General features: G+C 42.9%; 1 protein-coding gene across 1 annotated transcript in view; it reads right to left on the reverse strand.

Annotated features, from left to right (window-relative positions):
* Window positions 1-15,163, reverse strand: part of LOC136866814 (inactive dipeptidyl peptidase 10) — a 1,081,356-nt gene that overhangs the window by 672,726 nt on the left and 393,467 nt on the right. Inside the window, exon 2 of the mRNA XM_067143919.2 lies at window positions 7,780-7,993. Within this exon, the coding sequence (XP_067000020.2) occupies window positions 7,780-7,993 (214 nt within the window). The remainder of the gene's footprint in view (window positions 1-7,779; window positions 7,994-15,163) is intronic.

The following is a 15,163-nucleotide window of genomic DNA, read 5'->3' on the forward strand; positions in this document are numbered from 1 at the left end:
CTATCTTCCGAATGGAAGCTCACAGCTGAGCGACCCTAACTGCATGGCTAACTAGTTCGGTCTAATGTGATAGTGTTAACTTGTAAGTGTTATAGTGAACCACCGTTGCGACTGAGTTAGTGTGAGTTGAGAGAGCGCGAACTGTGAATTACTGTGTCTGTATAGTGTGTAACGAATTAGCAGTAAACACATTTTAGTCATAGAGTTAAACGCTACCAGTTTTGTGTATATTTATCACCTTCGTTACGTTATGATATAGTTGGAGAGAAAATTCGGAAGAATGTTTCGCATATTCACACACACCCTGAGCAAACAAAATTAGAACGATGTATTATCGGTAACATTGAAACATAAAGCGACGGAGAACATGTTTGTTAGGCCGAAGAAAGTGTTACGAACCGAGCTGGCAAATGCACAGACGGAAATACGGACAACTCAAGGTCTCTCCTGGATTAAATATGTACAATGCTTAAACAGAACAACTACCACTCCTTCTGGAAACAAAAGCAGCCCATATTAAAATTCAAGAACTGAAACACATACTAACTAACCGATAAAAGAAGTTATCCTAGTGAAATAATATTACTCATCAGTACGCAGTCGCTCTTTCCAGATGTGTGGGGCAAGGCTACGGAGCTCTCTCCCTGTCAGTATACGAAAACACTTCAATAGCCTCATGAGGTTTCCTCGTAAATACATGAACAGCTTGTTTGATTGTTAGAGTGAATGAGAGGAAGTATTACGTACAGTTCTCCTTTGTAGATAGAGAATATTTACCATTAACAATTATGTTCCGTCACTTCAGGTATTTTTTAGGTACTGAATATATTCTTACGTAATCATTTTCTAATTATGCCACTGATTAAGTGGTTAAGTATGAAAGTGGGCCGTGAGCCCTAATTTCTTCACATACAAAGGCACAAAATAAATAAATAAATAAATAAATAAATAAATAAATAAATAAATAAATAAATAAATAAATAATATAAAAGAAATGTATAATGTCATCCTGAAATTAGGATTCAAGTAGTTATGGCAAAACGAGCAGTGTATGACAAAACGAGCAGTGTGTGGCAAGCAATCTCTCTTATTGCCAAAGTGCAATATCCCTCAGCCTACATAAACGGATAATCAAGGCACACGTTTGACCTGCTGCACTGTACTTTGCCAAATGCTTGACGCTCAACAAGGAAGACATCAAGCGGCTGGAAGGTTTTTAAAATGTGGTGTTGCCTTCGAACGCAGACAGTAAATTGGATAGGGAAGGCGACCATTGCTGTGTTGTTGGGCAATGTTCAAGAGAAGAAGCAGCGATTCTAATTAGGAAGGAACAGGTAATGCGGATAGGCCATTGGATTTGACATGGCAGTTTGATAACTCAGGCGATAAAAAGTAAAATATCAAGCAGGTAGCCCCAAGGATGACATTGCTTGAGAACGACGAACTGCGAAGCTTTAGAGAGGTAAAACGAGCTGCTCAAGACTGAGCCATGTGTAAAAGACATATCACAGGGGAAAACGAACCTCAAGACCTCACACGACGAATAATTAATACCACACGAAGGTTAGCAAATTTCGCAACAGTTAAAGTACAAATGTATACTTAATATACGGCTCACAAACAAAAACGTGTCAAACTTTTGGTCGGCTGTAATACTTTGTGCCCTTATTTTGCAGACGTATATTATACAGAATCAAAACATGTTCATTTATTTGTACATAAACCAAAATGAACAAAAATACACACACGTTTACGCTTGATTGCCCCAAACAGACACAGCGGTCCAAAACCGAAAGTCACTGCACTTGATTGCAACTGAAAACAAACTGAAACTTAACTTTTTTCAGTACCTTGTGTTCCCACCTCTAGCTAGTAGCACAGCAGCTCACCAGCATGCTTCTGATACGCCTCCGGATTGTATCTTAGGGGATGGCTCCCCGTCTTCCAATAATGCTGCTGTCAGCTCCTGGAGTGTGCGGGGTTGCTGTGGACGATCCCACAGATGCTCAAGGAGCGACTGTTTCCTGCACGTTGCAAGGCAAATTTCGTTCTCCTTGACGTCGCCAGACTCGAATACGACCATCTGACCCAGAAAACCGGAATCTGGATTCATTGGCAAAAAGTTCTGGAGTCCAGTGTCGGAGCTGCCAGTTGACATGCTGTTGTGCGAACTACAGACGGCATCTTCGGTGATGAGGGGTCAACCGGGCCACTTTAAACGGTCTCCGGGAATTGAGCTGACCTTCCCCTATTATACTGTGGACTGTCTGTGTACTGATGATAGTCCCATGTGTATTAATTAGCTCACCTCGTAGGTTCCAGGATGTACTGCGGCGATTTTGGAGGACCTGTAAACGAAGAAATAGGTCCTCAGCTGGCGTTCTTTTCTGTTTTCTCCCTGAATCAGGTCACTGTTTGTGTAGCCCTTGATATTGCTGCCACAGCCTGCAGATGATTGGCTGAGACACTCCGAGACGTTCTGCCACGTAACGCTGCGTGCGTCCTTCCTGAAATAAGTTTATTGCACGCATGACTTTTTCTGATGGTGAATGCCTTCCCATGTCTTGTGCTCTGTCCTGCCTGTACTGCTCTTTCCAATACGACAGCTCACACAGCACTGACAGACCATGCCGTACGTCATAACCACTCCTGTTTGGGGTGCGGTCACAAAGATACTTGCTACGACTGGAGGATTGTGTACTTGAGTTCAATATTCACCACATTAATGTCACCAAGGGGCAGTGGCGGCTTGTGCTGAATAATGTTGGTGGTTCTGCTCTGGACGCCCAGTCCATTGCAGTAAGTGTAATGGACAAATCTAAATTCGTATTGCATGCGGGAAGTGTCAGCTGAGCTCGTGTGAACCCGTCCTCCAACTCCGAGGAAATGCTTTACTCCATGTCCTTTCAGGGTGAAGTTCTCGAAAATGTACCGAAATAATATAGGTAGACGTTCATCTCAATTTGTAAAACCCCGATTTCAAGGGACATCGACAATATAAATAACTGACTTGTACAAAAAATAACAGCTACAAGTTACAGAAAATAAAGCCCCTCTTCCGCTTATCGAAACAATCCATGATCTTTCGACACACTCATATTTACAAAGGTTCCGAAACCTGCATACATCTTTGGGAGCCGGCTTTCTTAATGAAGGGGGAACATCATCTGATGGTACTGGCATTTCTGTTTTCATTTTCATGACTACCTAACTCGAAAGAATTCAATACCATTACGGAGAAACATAGTCATGATTACTTGTAGGACTAGAGAATGTTTTCGGGCGTTGGATAGAATTATGCCGAAGTCCTGGTTATTCACACAAAATATAGAGAAATATACATGAACAGTAAATTGGTTGTGTGTTACTTAATCACAACCATCCTCTTTTATCACGAATTTACCCTATATTTAAGCTATTTGGACTTTCTTTCTACCGAACAGAGAAATCACAACTGTACTGTAGTATCTGAGAATGTTGACATGTAAGAATTTTAAACCATATCAATATCCACACAGTTTTAAAAGTTCTCTATTTACACTGATAGTACAATGGAGGGAGCTTTTCCCAAACAGCTGTGATTTCAACATGCTCGCTCGCTGTAGCGATTCTTTGACAGAGGGTGGCGCTGGTGCTACCTCTAGTGTATTATTTACTAACTCTATGGTCACAGGAATAGGCCAGACGTACTGCAGGGCGTACAGTTCATACAGAACCTTATGGGCGACCCTCAGCCACCTATCGGAAGAAAGCTGTAGTTAAGTGGGCTCTCGCCGGGCTGAGTGGCTCAGACGGATAAGGCGCTGGCCTTCCGGTCCCAATTTGGCAGGTTCGATCCTAGCTCAGTTCGGTGGTATTTGAAGGTGCTCAAATACGTCAGCCTCGTGTCGGTAGATTTACTGGCACGTAAAGGAACTCCTGTGGGACTAAATTCCGGCACCTCGGCGTCTCCGAAATCCGTAAAAGAGTAGTTAGTGGGACGTAAAACAAATAACATTAATATTATTAAGTGTGCTCTCCTAATATTCTGTCACCGAGCTCGATAGCTGCAGTCGCTTAAGTGCGGCCAGTATCCAGTAATCGGGAGATAATGGGTTCGAGCCCCACTGTCGACAGCCCTGAAGATGGTTTTCCGTGGTTTTCCATTTTAACACCAGGCAAATGCCGGGGCTGTACCTTAATTAAGGCCACGGCCACTTCCTTCCACTTCCTAGGCCTTTCCTATCCCATCGTCGCCATAAGACATATCTGTGTCGGTGCGACGTAAAACAAATAGCAATATATATATTCTGCCGTTCACAGATCTAAACAGGGTTGCCAGATCACCAGAAGCTGTATGGGTATAGATCTTTGGCTCGATATAAACACTCAATGGGATCGTTAATCGCTATATATTACTGTATCTTTCATTGTGGTGGTTCTGCAGCTCTGCAGATCATATTATGGAGCCGCGCTTGCCAAGGGATGAACAAAACAACCCTGCAGAGCACCATGGATGTGAAACAGCATGTGTGTACGCTAGTTCATACCAAAGTTGTGATACGATATACCGGGTGGTACAGCTGCCCCTATTTTTCCCGAATATATGCAACCAGCTAGGACGTAAATGCCTCTTAGTCCCATCTTGCGCAACACCTTACAGCAATGTTATGTGCAGTTAACCCGATGTAGACTTCTCCGCACAATGGAAAAATGGTACAAGAGGCAGTAAGTGAGGTCCATCTCAAAAACACTGTACCATTTTATGTAGAGCGGTGTCCAATACTCTACTAATTTTTACGAAATGTTACCATACTGTACAAACCATAAACACGCCTATAGCTGTCGGTAGAGAATTGCGCACCTGATTGGCCCAAGAGGCCATTTTCTTTTGATAGAAAGGGCGGTCGTGGTATCATAGAAAACGTGATAGGGTAAGACCAATTACAGACATGTCAATGCACCACCATTTTGTACAGTCTCATCACATCGAAATTGATAGAAACGTGCTTTGCACTGTAGTTTATAATCTGTGGCACGCAAATGCTGTACAGCAGATGTGATAGCTTACGCCATGTAATTACTACCGTTAGAGCGATCAAGAAAGGCATAAAACGGGACCATAAGGCTGTAACTCATCAGTAACTTATCGAAGCGGGAACTTCCGCTCTCCTTGTGAATACAGAGTTACAAGGATGGCGCTTGTACGTTGCAAATAGCTGCGCGGAATTACGTATGGAAGACGTACCTCGATAGGTTACTTGAAGCAGGAAGGGTTCCAACCATTCTTGAGTCATGCATTTTTTTAATGTCATTTCGTATTCGCCTAGGCATCGTTTACGAAGACCTTTCTGAAGTCTCCGATATTCTTCTACGGAAGTTATAATAAACAGGTATCATAAATATCGCCACATACGCACCGATTGTGAATACCACCTGAAACATAACGCTGGACTCATTCAACCAAGTAACGCGTAGAAAATGGTTGCAACTATCTGGGCGTAAGAGAGACGCGATTCTTTAGTTCACTGTGGTGTTTGCACATTCGAGTTCAGAACTTTTAACATCAACGATCAGTATCGAAGCGATAGCCTCGGCAATTCCATTAGTACAGAGCTACGAGACCAATTCTTTGTCGCCTGCAGTGGCTACATGGCACCAATCGCAGCGAGCATACGATATGTTAGCAGGAATTTAGAGTTCGAATCTAGTTACGAGCTTTTCAATTTTATTTTTATATTATACTTGTAAGGCCATTCGTAATAAATATTTAACGTTCTTAAGTCTCAAAAGTAATTTGCCACCTTTACAAAGAAAGCATACATACGAAAGGAATAATAACATGCGACTTCCATATTGCAAACGACACAGGGAATGAAGCGCAGTGCACGTGTTGTCAACATTCTGACCCACCCATTCCACCAAGCAACTGCACGTTCGACTCGAAGACCAACTAACAGCGGTCTACACTTCATACGTAGGGCACATGAAACAGCATATCGTAATCCTAGCAGCAACGTGTGAGCACGTACTGTACGGTTAGCACGAAAGCAAACATTATGTATTCACGGGATGATTATGTGAATATGGTACTACTTTATGGAGAAGCAAGGCAAAATGCACGGGAAGCCGGACGCTTGTATCAAGAACGATTTCCTGGACGAAGGCTGCCAACTGCAGATACATTTCGACGTGTTGAAAGACGGTTGCGTGCAACGGGGTCATTTCATACATTACCCCCCGTTCGGGATGCTCCAGTGACGTCTGGAAATAACGACGAAGCTGTTCAAAATGCAATTGCATACAACCCGCACACAAGCTCACGGGCCATAGGAAATGAACTGAACATCAGTCATGTATCTGTACTGCGAATATTGCACCGCCATAAATTCCACCCTTTCCATCAACAACTGCACCAGGAACTTCACGGAGATGACTTTCCAAAACGGATAGAATTTTCGCAATGGATATTACAAAGAGTTGAAGCTGATGCGAATTTCTTAATGGACATTCTCTTTAGTGATAAATCCAGATTTCACAACAACGGAACTGTTAATCGTCACAACTTCCATTACTGGAGCGTTGAAAATCCTCACTGGATCAGGGGAGCTCGATTTCAGGTACAATGGGGCGTCAACGTGTGGTGCGGGATACTAGGTGACAAGATAATTGGACCACATTTCTTCGAAGGAAACCTCACGGGACGACGCTATCTAGAGTTTCTTCGTGAGTACCTCCCACTCTTATTGGAGGATGTGCCCCTTATGACACGGTTACGGATGTGGTTCCAGCAGGATGGAGCTCCCCCACACTGGTCGTTGGCAGTACGGAACCACTTGAATAGGACATATCCTGGACGATGGATTGGACGAGGGGGTCCGGTCACATGGCCGGCTAGATCACCTGACCTTACTCCACTCGACTTTTTCCTCTGGGGTTATTTAAAGGAAAGGGTCTATGAGCAGGAGCCTGAGAGCCCGAATCATTTGCGGCGGCTCATCACGGAAGCCTGCAGGCAGATTCCACCACATATGTTGCAGCAAGCAAGAATGTCTCTCCTCCACCGTGCTCAGATATGCATTAACGAAGCAGGTGGTCATTTTGAACATTTGCTTCATTAATCGAATGGCCATGCATAAGCCCATCGCACCGCTGTCGGTACAACCTCAGTTTATTGCAAATAGCTCTTTTAAGAGCTCCTTAAAAAACAAACATAGCTGAGTACCTGCAATATGAGAACTGATCATGATTTAGATTTGTCGTCAACAACACGACTCTCACGAAAATCAACAACGCAATAAAAATATTCGTCGTACACAGGACTCAAACCGCCTACTAACGAACACCGGTACTCTCCTCTAACTTTTAGCAAGCTCGGCTATCACGGGTTGCTGTTTAGCGCTGTTGTGTTGCTGCTACTTCTAGTCATTCACCAATAATATTCTCTGTACAGGACGTTTCTGCGACACATAATTTTCACGATTCTTTACCATCAATCGGTATTTTATCATTAATGCTGATTTGCTTGACACGAATAAACGAATTATGGAAAGTGTTGTAAGAGCAGACATTGTAGTGAGTAGTCAAGGTCAATATTTTTAGGTTCGACTATAATCTGCGGGTTGCATAAAACTGCGTGAATTATGGGCAGCTGTACCACCCGGTATATATATATATTTTGTGAGCAATGTTTAATGTTTGTTCTCTGCGAGGTGCCGTATTAAATTTTTTAAATTAGATGTCTAAGTGGACCAATCTTCAGGAGGTTAAACATGCTTACAGAGGTTTTCAGTGACTTACCTGACACCCAGGTGCCATTGAAGCGAGGTGGATGGAAGTGCGTCCCGAGAATATCATCCAGCGTAAACTTCTTCCCTTTGACTCTCGGCCCTTCATCAGGAGGGGACAACAGTACGATGGAGAACACGATTAGTCCCAGTACCGCGACTATCACTAGCAGTGCGATCAGGATCCCACGCCAGTTGCGTTGGCTAGGCGTAGAGGCCACCAGCTCCTGGAATAATAAAAATAACAATTTATTCGTAAGTTAAAAGTAACAGACATGAAAGTAGTGCGAATGATTGCTGGAGCAAAAAGGCGGAAACAATTGCGGGTACCCGGAATGAAGAAATGAAGGCGAAGTTAAGAATAAACTTGATGGATGAAGTTGTACGTATAAATTGGCTTCGGTGGTGGGTCATGTGTAGCGAATGGAGAAGGATAGGTTACCTACGAGAAAAATGGCCTCTGCCATGAAGGGAGACTAAAGTGACGATGGTTAGACTCAATTTTGAATGATAAGAGGTGTAGATCTAAACGAGGCACTCAGTTAGTTGGATATGAAGGTTTTTTGAGGTGTTTAGTTACTTCACAGAGGCTTAGAACCTGAACGATGATCGACGTAACACTCTATAATGAAGATTTTTAAATAATAATAATAATAATAATAATAATAATAATAATAATAATAATAATAATAATAACAATAACAATAACGTGTGTTCAGTAACTATGACGGATCACAGTATGTGATGAATTTTATATTACGCGAAGCTCTGAGTCGGTAATAAATTTAACCAATCTACAAAACATTCCTTAATTAGGGTTGACTGCGCGGTACAGGTCGTCTAGCTCTAAGCTTGTATTCGAGAGTAGCCCTAACGCTAGTTTAACGTGGTTTTATCGTTAACATACCAGGTAAATGCCGAAACGGTACCTTAACTGAAACGATTTTTATTCCATCCTCATCTAAATCCTCTACGTGTTAGTTAAATCACTTCAAAATGGAAGATAACATACAATTTTTCAACACATCTTTTTCAGGACACTGGCAATGGAGTCGAAATGAAAAAATGAAAAGTGAAGGAGATGAAACAAATGACACAAAAGATGGCAAGTGCCTTAATGATGTAGGTAAATTACACAAAATCCACTAATTTTTAAGTTCAGAGGGAATTTGTGCTTTTCTCTTATCTTTATGTACGCAAATTCTGCTTCGTTACAAATATAGGTGTCCAAGATCGCGCAGTATAGATTGGGCTTGTGACCACGACATCCTGAATTCTAAAAATCAATCAACAATAATTTGTTCAATAATACAGGGTAATTATTTTATCGGGGCCCGCGTGCAGCTGCAAGTGACCTCGGGCACGCACCGTTCACTTGCGGACACTTTAGTCCCTTCGCTGGGCGACGTTCACACATTCTCAGGCATGAACATTAAGCGGGTTTATAAACTAACCATAATAGGTATTTGGTTTGATCCTGTATTGACTTGTCTAAATCTATTTATGCCCCTGAAATACGTATGAATGAATAGATAATTTTCATTTATTAAAAGTGTATTGACATGGTGGATCCAACACAAACTAGCCAAGGCTAACTTAGTAACGTTATATATAGCAATTTTCATACTCGTTCCAACTCTTCTCTTGAGATGCTGGTTATTTCTTCCCTTACATCCACATAAATGAATAGCACCACTGACCCGCTATTGAGGGACACAGTCGCGTGCCCAGGCAGCTCGTTCACCCGCTAACGAATGAGGATAAGCGATAAGCTCGGAATGCAAAGTCAGCCGAGTACAATGAAGTGGAGAAGGGTCTAGAGTATCAGCAGGTAAAGGGTGTGTGTTCGGGGCCATGGTGCAGCTGTAGCGTTCCCGAATAAAATGATCACTCTGTATTATTTCTCCATGAGTACTTTATTTAAAATTCAGTTGGTGTCCTGGGCCTCTTCTCATAAGACGGAAATTTCCACTCTACGTCATAGTAAATTATACGGGAAAACAAACAGTGCTGAAATTACGAACATGTTCTGAACTTCAAAATACACCATAACAACATATAAGGTGATAATGGCAACCCGTATGTAACTGCGTCGATGCAGCATGTGTTGAAAATTTCCACCCACAGAACTCGCACATTTTTCATAACGGTCCTGCAGATTGTCGAGTATGTTGATGACACAGGTTGGTGTAAGGACAAAAAAATGACTGTATCATCTCTCGTAATTTGGAACATGCTGAAAAAAGTGAGCTTTCCTGTCAGATGACTCATCTAGGAACATTTCCGAATTAAGAGGGAAAACACAGTAGTTTTAGTGTCCTTGAGGCAATCTGTGTTCATAAACATGTTCAACAATCTGCAGGATAGTTATGAATAAAGCTTTAAACGTGAGGGTACACCATTTGAACACACGCTATCGAGCTGAGTGGCTCAGACGGTTGAGGCGCTGGCCTTCTGACCCCCAACTTGGCAGTTTCGATCCTGGCTTAGGCCGGTGGTATTTGAAGGTGCTTAAAATACGTCAGCCTCGTGTCGGTAGATTTACTGACACGTAAAATAATTCCCGCAGGACAACATTCCGGTACCTCGGCGTCTCGGAAAACAGGCAAAAATTTAAATAGTGGGATGTGATGTCCGGCTCCACGGCTAAATGGTTAACGTGCTGGCCTTTGGTCCAGAGGATCCCGGGTTCGATTCCCGGCCAGATTGGGTGATTTTAGCCTTAATTGGTTAATTCCAATGGCTCGGAGGGTGGGTGTCTTAAGCATTAGAATTCATCATAGGTAGGGCCCCATCTTCATAGACGCGCAGGTCACCTATATGGCGTCAAACTGAAAGACCTGCATGCTTCACTACATTAATAATTTAAAAGAATATATATTATTGATCACACTCTGTATCGACACAGTTAAGTACTTGTTACCGCCCTCACCTGGTATGATATAATGACGAATGCTTATGTTCAGAGAATATTTATAATTTCAGTACTGCTGATCAGCCCTAAGTACTGTAGATTACGAGATGACGCGTGGCCAACCTGACGAATCCACTCAGCCGAGGCTTTCTAGACCAAGGCTTCTATCTCACCATCCGATAGCTCCTCAAGTTCCAATTAGGCTGCCTGGACCTCTAATAAGCCCTCAGATCGAGGCAAAAATGCCTGTCCGTGAATCGAAACGTGGGCTTCTGAGTAAGAGAAAAATTCGCTGATCAACAGTCGCTTGGTAGGCCAACGCTCGTCAGCGCTGTAGTGCGATGAGCTTTTTTAATTTATAGTATTAATTATGTTTTTTCTCTTCTCCTGTCCGGCGCCATAGCTAAATGGTTAGCGTACTGGCCTTTGGTCACAGGGGTCCTAGGTTCGATTCCCGGCAGGGTCGGGAATTTTAACCATCATTGGTTAATTTCGCTGGCACGGGAGCTGGGTATATGTGTCTTCTTCATAATCATTTCATCCTCATCACGACGCGCAGGTCGCCTACGGGGGTCAAATCGAAAGCCCTGCACCTGGCGAACCGAACATGTTCTCGGACACTCCCGGCACTAAAAGCCACACGCCATTTCATTTCATTTAATTTCATTTCTCTTCTCCTTAATTGAAATGTGTGCTTTCTTTCAATATGAATGATGTAATATCATTTGATGGACGCTGAAGCCTTCCTAACCATAATGACAATGGCGTGAACTCGCGTACTTTCAATAATTGCAATATTCATGTCTCAACTCTTTCCAATAGAATGTAATTTTTCTTTTCTTCTTTTCTTCTGATATTCATTTTTTTCTTTTCGTAACTTTTCTTTCATTTCTATTATAAAACGAGCTTTGTTATTGTGAAGTAATTAAAATGACTTCTTCTATATCTATGGCCGCGCGTCTCTCTACAATTTAATCCAACCGACGGCATAAATTACTTAAAATAATATTTTCGGAACGATCATTGCATACAATTTTGTCAGTGAATTATGCCATTATTTTGAAAGTATATGTAAGGTTTGTAAATGTAGGTTTACCAAACTATCTTAAATGTAACGTGATTATAATCCTTTAAGGACTACCGGTAATTATAATTCTGGGAGCTGCCTACGGGTGGTGATAAAGTCATGTTCGGTTCTCCGTCAGAAAGTCGGAACATTTGAGACGTACAGTTGCGGCGAGGCTCACAGGCGTAAGGTTTACTCGACCTACTGCACAAATGTACCTGTTTAATTCCCAGGGACAAAGGCGGACGGCCATAGAGCTAACCACTCCTTCTCACTTAATATCTACGTTATGGATGGTTGAAACCTTTACTTTCAATTCTTCCATGGCTGATCATGATATTTGTGGGGATGGATCGGTAGTACAATGTAATCCAGTAGTTGAAATTATTGCGGGTTCAAACACACCGGAGAAAGTCGGATTTTTGAAGGTCGGAAAAATGTTATTCAGTATTCTATGTCGTACGATGGCGGCATGCATAAACCCTGTGGTGAAATAATTGACTTTTAAACCTAACTAGCCTAACCACATGGCACTACAGCCCTGAAGGGCCTTGGCCTGCCAAGCGACCACTGCTCAGCCCAGAAGTCTGCAGATTACGGGGTGTCGTGTGGTCAGCCCGACGAATCCTCTCGGCCGTTATTTTTGGTTTCTTAGACCGGGACCCCTACCACAGCGTCAGATAGCTCCTCAATTATAATCACGTAGGCTGAGTGGACCTCGAACCAGCCCTCAGATCAGATAAAAATTCCTGTCCTGGCCGGGAATCGAACCCGGGCCTTCCGCCACCTCTACACGACGGGGCGGCAATTGGATTTTACCCGACGAAATTAAATTTAAAATGAGCTATAGAACCCCCAAAAGAGATTCAGTAACTGGCTGACTGGCGATTGATGTTTTGAGAAGATGTACGTACGTCGTCAACCAATAACGTAGCAAGAACGTACTTTTCTTTGGAAGGGTGGGTGGCGGCGGGTTCCTAACCCAAAAGAAAATTAACTAAAAAGCAAACATGTAAGATTTTAAATTCGAAATGTTTTATTCTCTCCAGAGCAAATGTTCATATATTTACACAGTACAACTAGTCCTAAACAATGTAGCAATTTAATTGCGAACCACACTACGAATAACTTCACCACGCTTGACTTGTGATATCGTAGTTGACTCACCCACTGACAAAGAGTGTCGATGGTAGAATGATATAAACAAACACACTCATCTTCCTGTTGCATGGGGCGGGGTTAATGGGGAAAGCACATTCTCTTCCTCGTTCGGTGGTTGTTGACTTGTGAAAGCATTGGAGCCACGGTAATTATAAATGAACGAGAATATTATCTCCGCACTTTCCAGCAGGCAGACAAACCTGCGTTTGTTTACATCTCCTGACCATTACGAACGATGTCTGTCGACACCTTCGATAGGATATATTAGAAACACGGAGTTGTAGCAATATGAAGAGGAACAAGACAGGAAAATCCAAATTACTATATTAATATTAGTTACACCGAAAAACTGTACATAATGAAAGATGTGTGCAATATCAATTCGATTTTATATATTTTATGCATTTTACCATACGAGTTATGATAACGGAGATATTCTTGAATTTAGATTTTTAGTCCATCAACGCAAGAATCGCTGACGTGGAAATCTTGTAAGTCACCATAGTAACGCTGGCGATGTCTATGATGTCGTGATAGTGTTCATGAAGTGCACAACCACGATGTTATTAGCTCCTATTGATAAAAAATGAAGATGACTGTCGAAATAAGTAGGAAAACGTGAAGGAACCTCACTCCAATGAAGAGGAAGGAAAGAGGAATAATGAAGAGCGAGAGTAGGATTTGAATGTCTGAGTCACGAACACCCAGTGGAAGGTGCAAAACACGACTTCGCTTGGTTGACCAGGGCTCAGACCCCACTTCTCGATTTTGAGCTATAGCGCCGTATCTCTCTCGCCTTACGCCTGTCTCGCTCGTTCCACCTGTCTCCCCCTTTCTCACTTGCTCAGCAACGCTCCAACATCCGAGCAGGGATGAGCCGAGCTTAGCCGAGTAGCCCCGAGACAAAACGCTGGTCCGAACTGAGCCGAGTTGGACCGATGCACGATGCACAGAACCTCTGCACCATGGTTTGCATGCGTGAGATTTTGGGCGTTTGAGAGGCCCTGCTCTAATATCACAGAGCCACGACAAAATAAAACGTGATTGTCCACAAAGCCCTAAGTTCCCACAACATATCAGTAATGACATAAATATTGACTGATTGTTACCGATAAGAGAGACGTGCTCTGTTTCTTCCACTGCCACATTGTCCGTCTCCGTAGCGTAATGCTTAGCCCTATTTAGCGGCCGTCCTCGGAGGCCCGGGTTCAAAGTTTGGTACTGCCAGATGTTTAAGAATGACAGGAGGGCTGGTATATGCCTAAAATGGTACATACAGCTCAATACCATTGGGTTATGCCTGAAAACAGCTGCACCACCTCAGGGCGAGGACACGAGGATGGCTAAATGGTTAGCGTGCATGTCTTTGGGCCAACGGGTCCCGGGCTCGATTCTCGGCCGGGTCGGGGATTTTAACCCTTTATTGATTAATTCCAACGGCTCGGGGTCTTGGTATGTGTGTGCCGTATCCAGCATTAGAATTCATAATAGATAGGGCCCAGTTTTCATAGACATACAAGTCGCCTATACGGCCTCAATTCGAAAGACCTGGACGAGGTCTCTTCGGAGGCCACAAGCAATTATTATACTGCCACATTACTCAGGTGGATGGCGATACTGTTGCAATTACCAAATCTAACCCGTACATAGCGGTAATACAACAGCTGATTAACATATATAATTACCGCTGAGGGCAGCTGTTCACAGACACTTGGCGAATATTACTTGTGAGAGTTCTAAACTTCATGATATTAAAAAAAAAAAAAAAAAAAAAAAAAAAAAAAAGATACACCTTATGGTACGCATCCCAACAAGCTGTTGACCAACAATGTGGTCTCAGTGGAGATTTATTTACAGAACAAAGCAAATGGCACGGAGAAGAGGTGGTAATAAAGGCTAGAGTCAGAGTCATGGAAATTTTTTTGCAGTGTAACACGATCATTCTCCGCTAAGCATGTTTGTTCGTGTTTACAATCCTTAGAATAAGCAGGTGTGGTATCAGTGCTACGCAATTGTCAGGCTTAGTAGCACTCATTGTTTGTTGTTCGCTCGGCTTTCGAGTGTTTACGTGGGCTTGCCAAGCCAGCGCCGGCGTGACGCAATCCAGTAATGGATAGCGGGAGCGCCTGGCGACCTGGATCCGACGCGCAACAGCTACAGGCTATACTGTGTCCGGGGGAAACAACACAAGTGAATACGTGAAAGTTGTAATCAACCGATCTCGAGACGATGCAAGAAAATACGTAACAGAAACAA

The sequence above is a fragment of the Anabrus simplex genome, chromosome 3 (assembly GCF_040414725.1).
Source record: "Anabrus simplex isolate iqAnaSimp1 chromosome 3, ASM4041472v1, whole genome shotgun sequence".
NCBI classification, from domain to species: domain Eukaryota; kingdom Metazoa; phylum Arthropoda; class Insecta; order Orthoptera; family Tettigoniidae; genus Anabrus; species Anabrus simplex.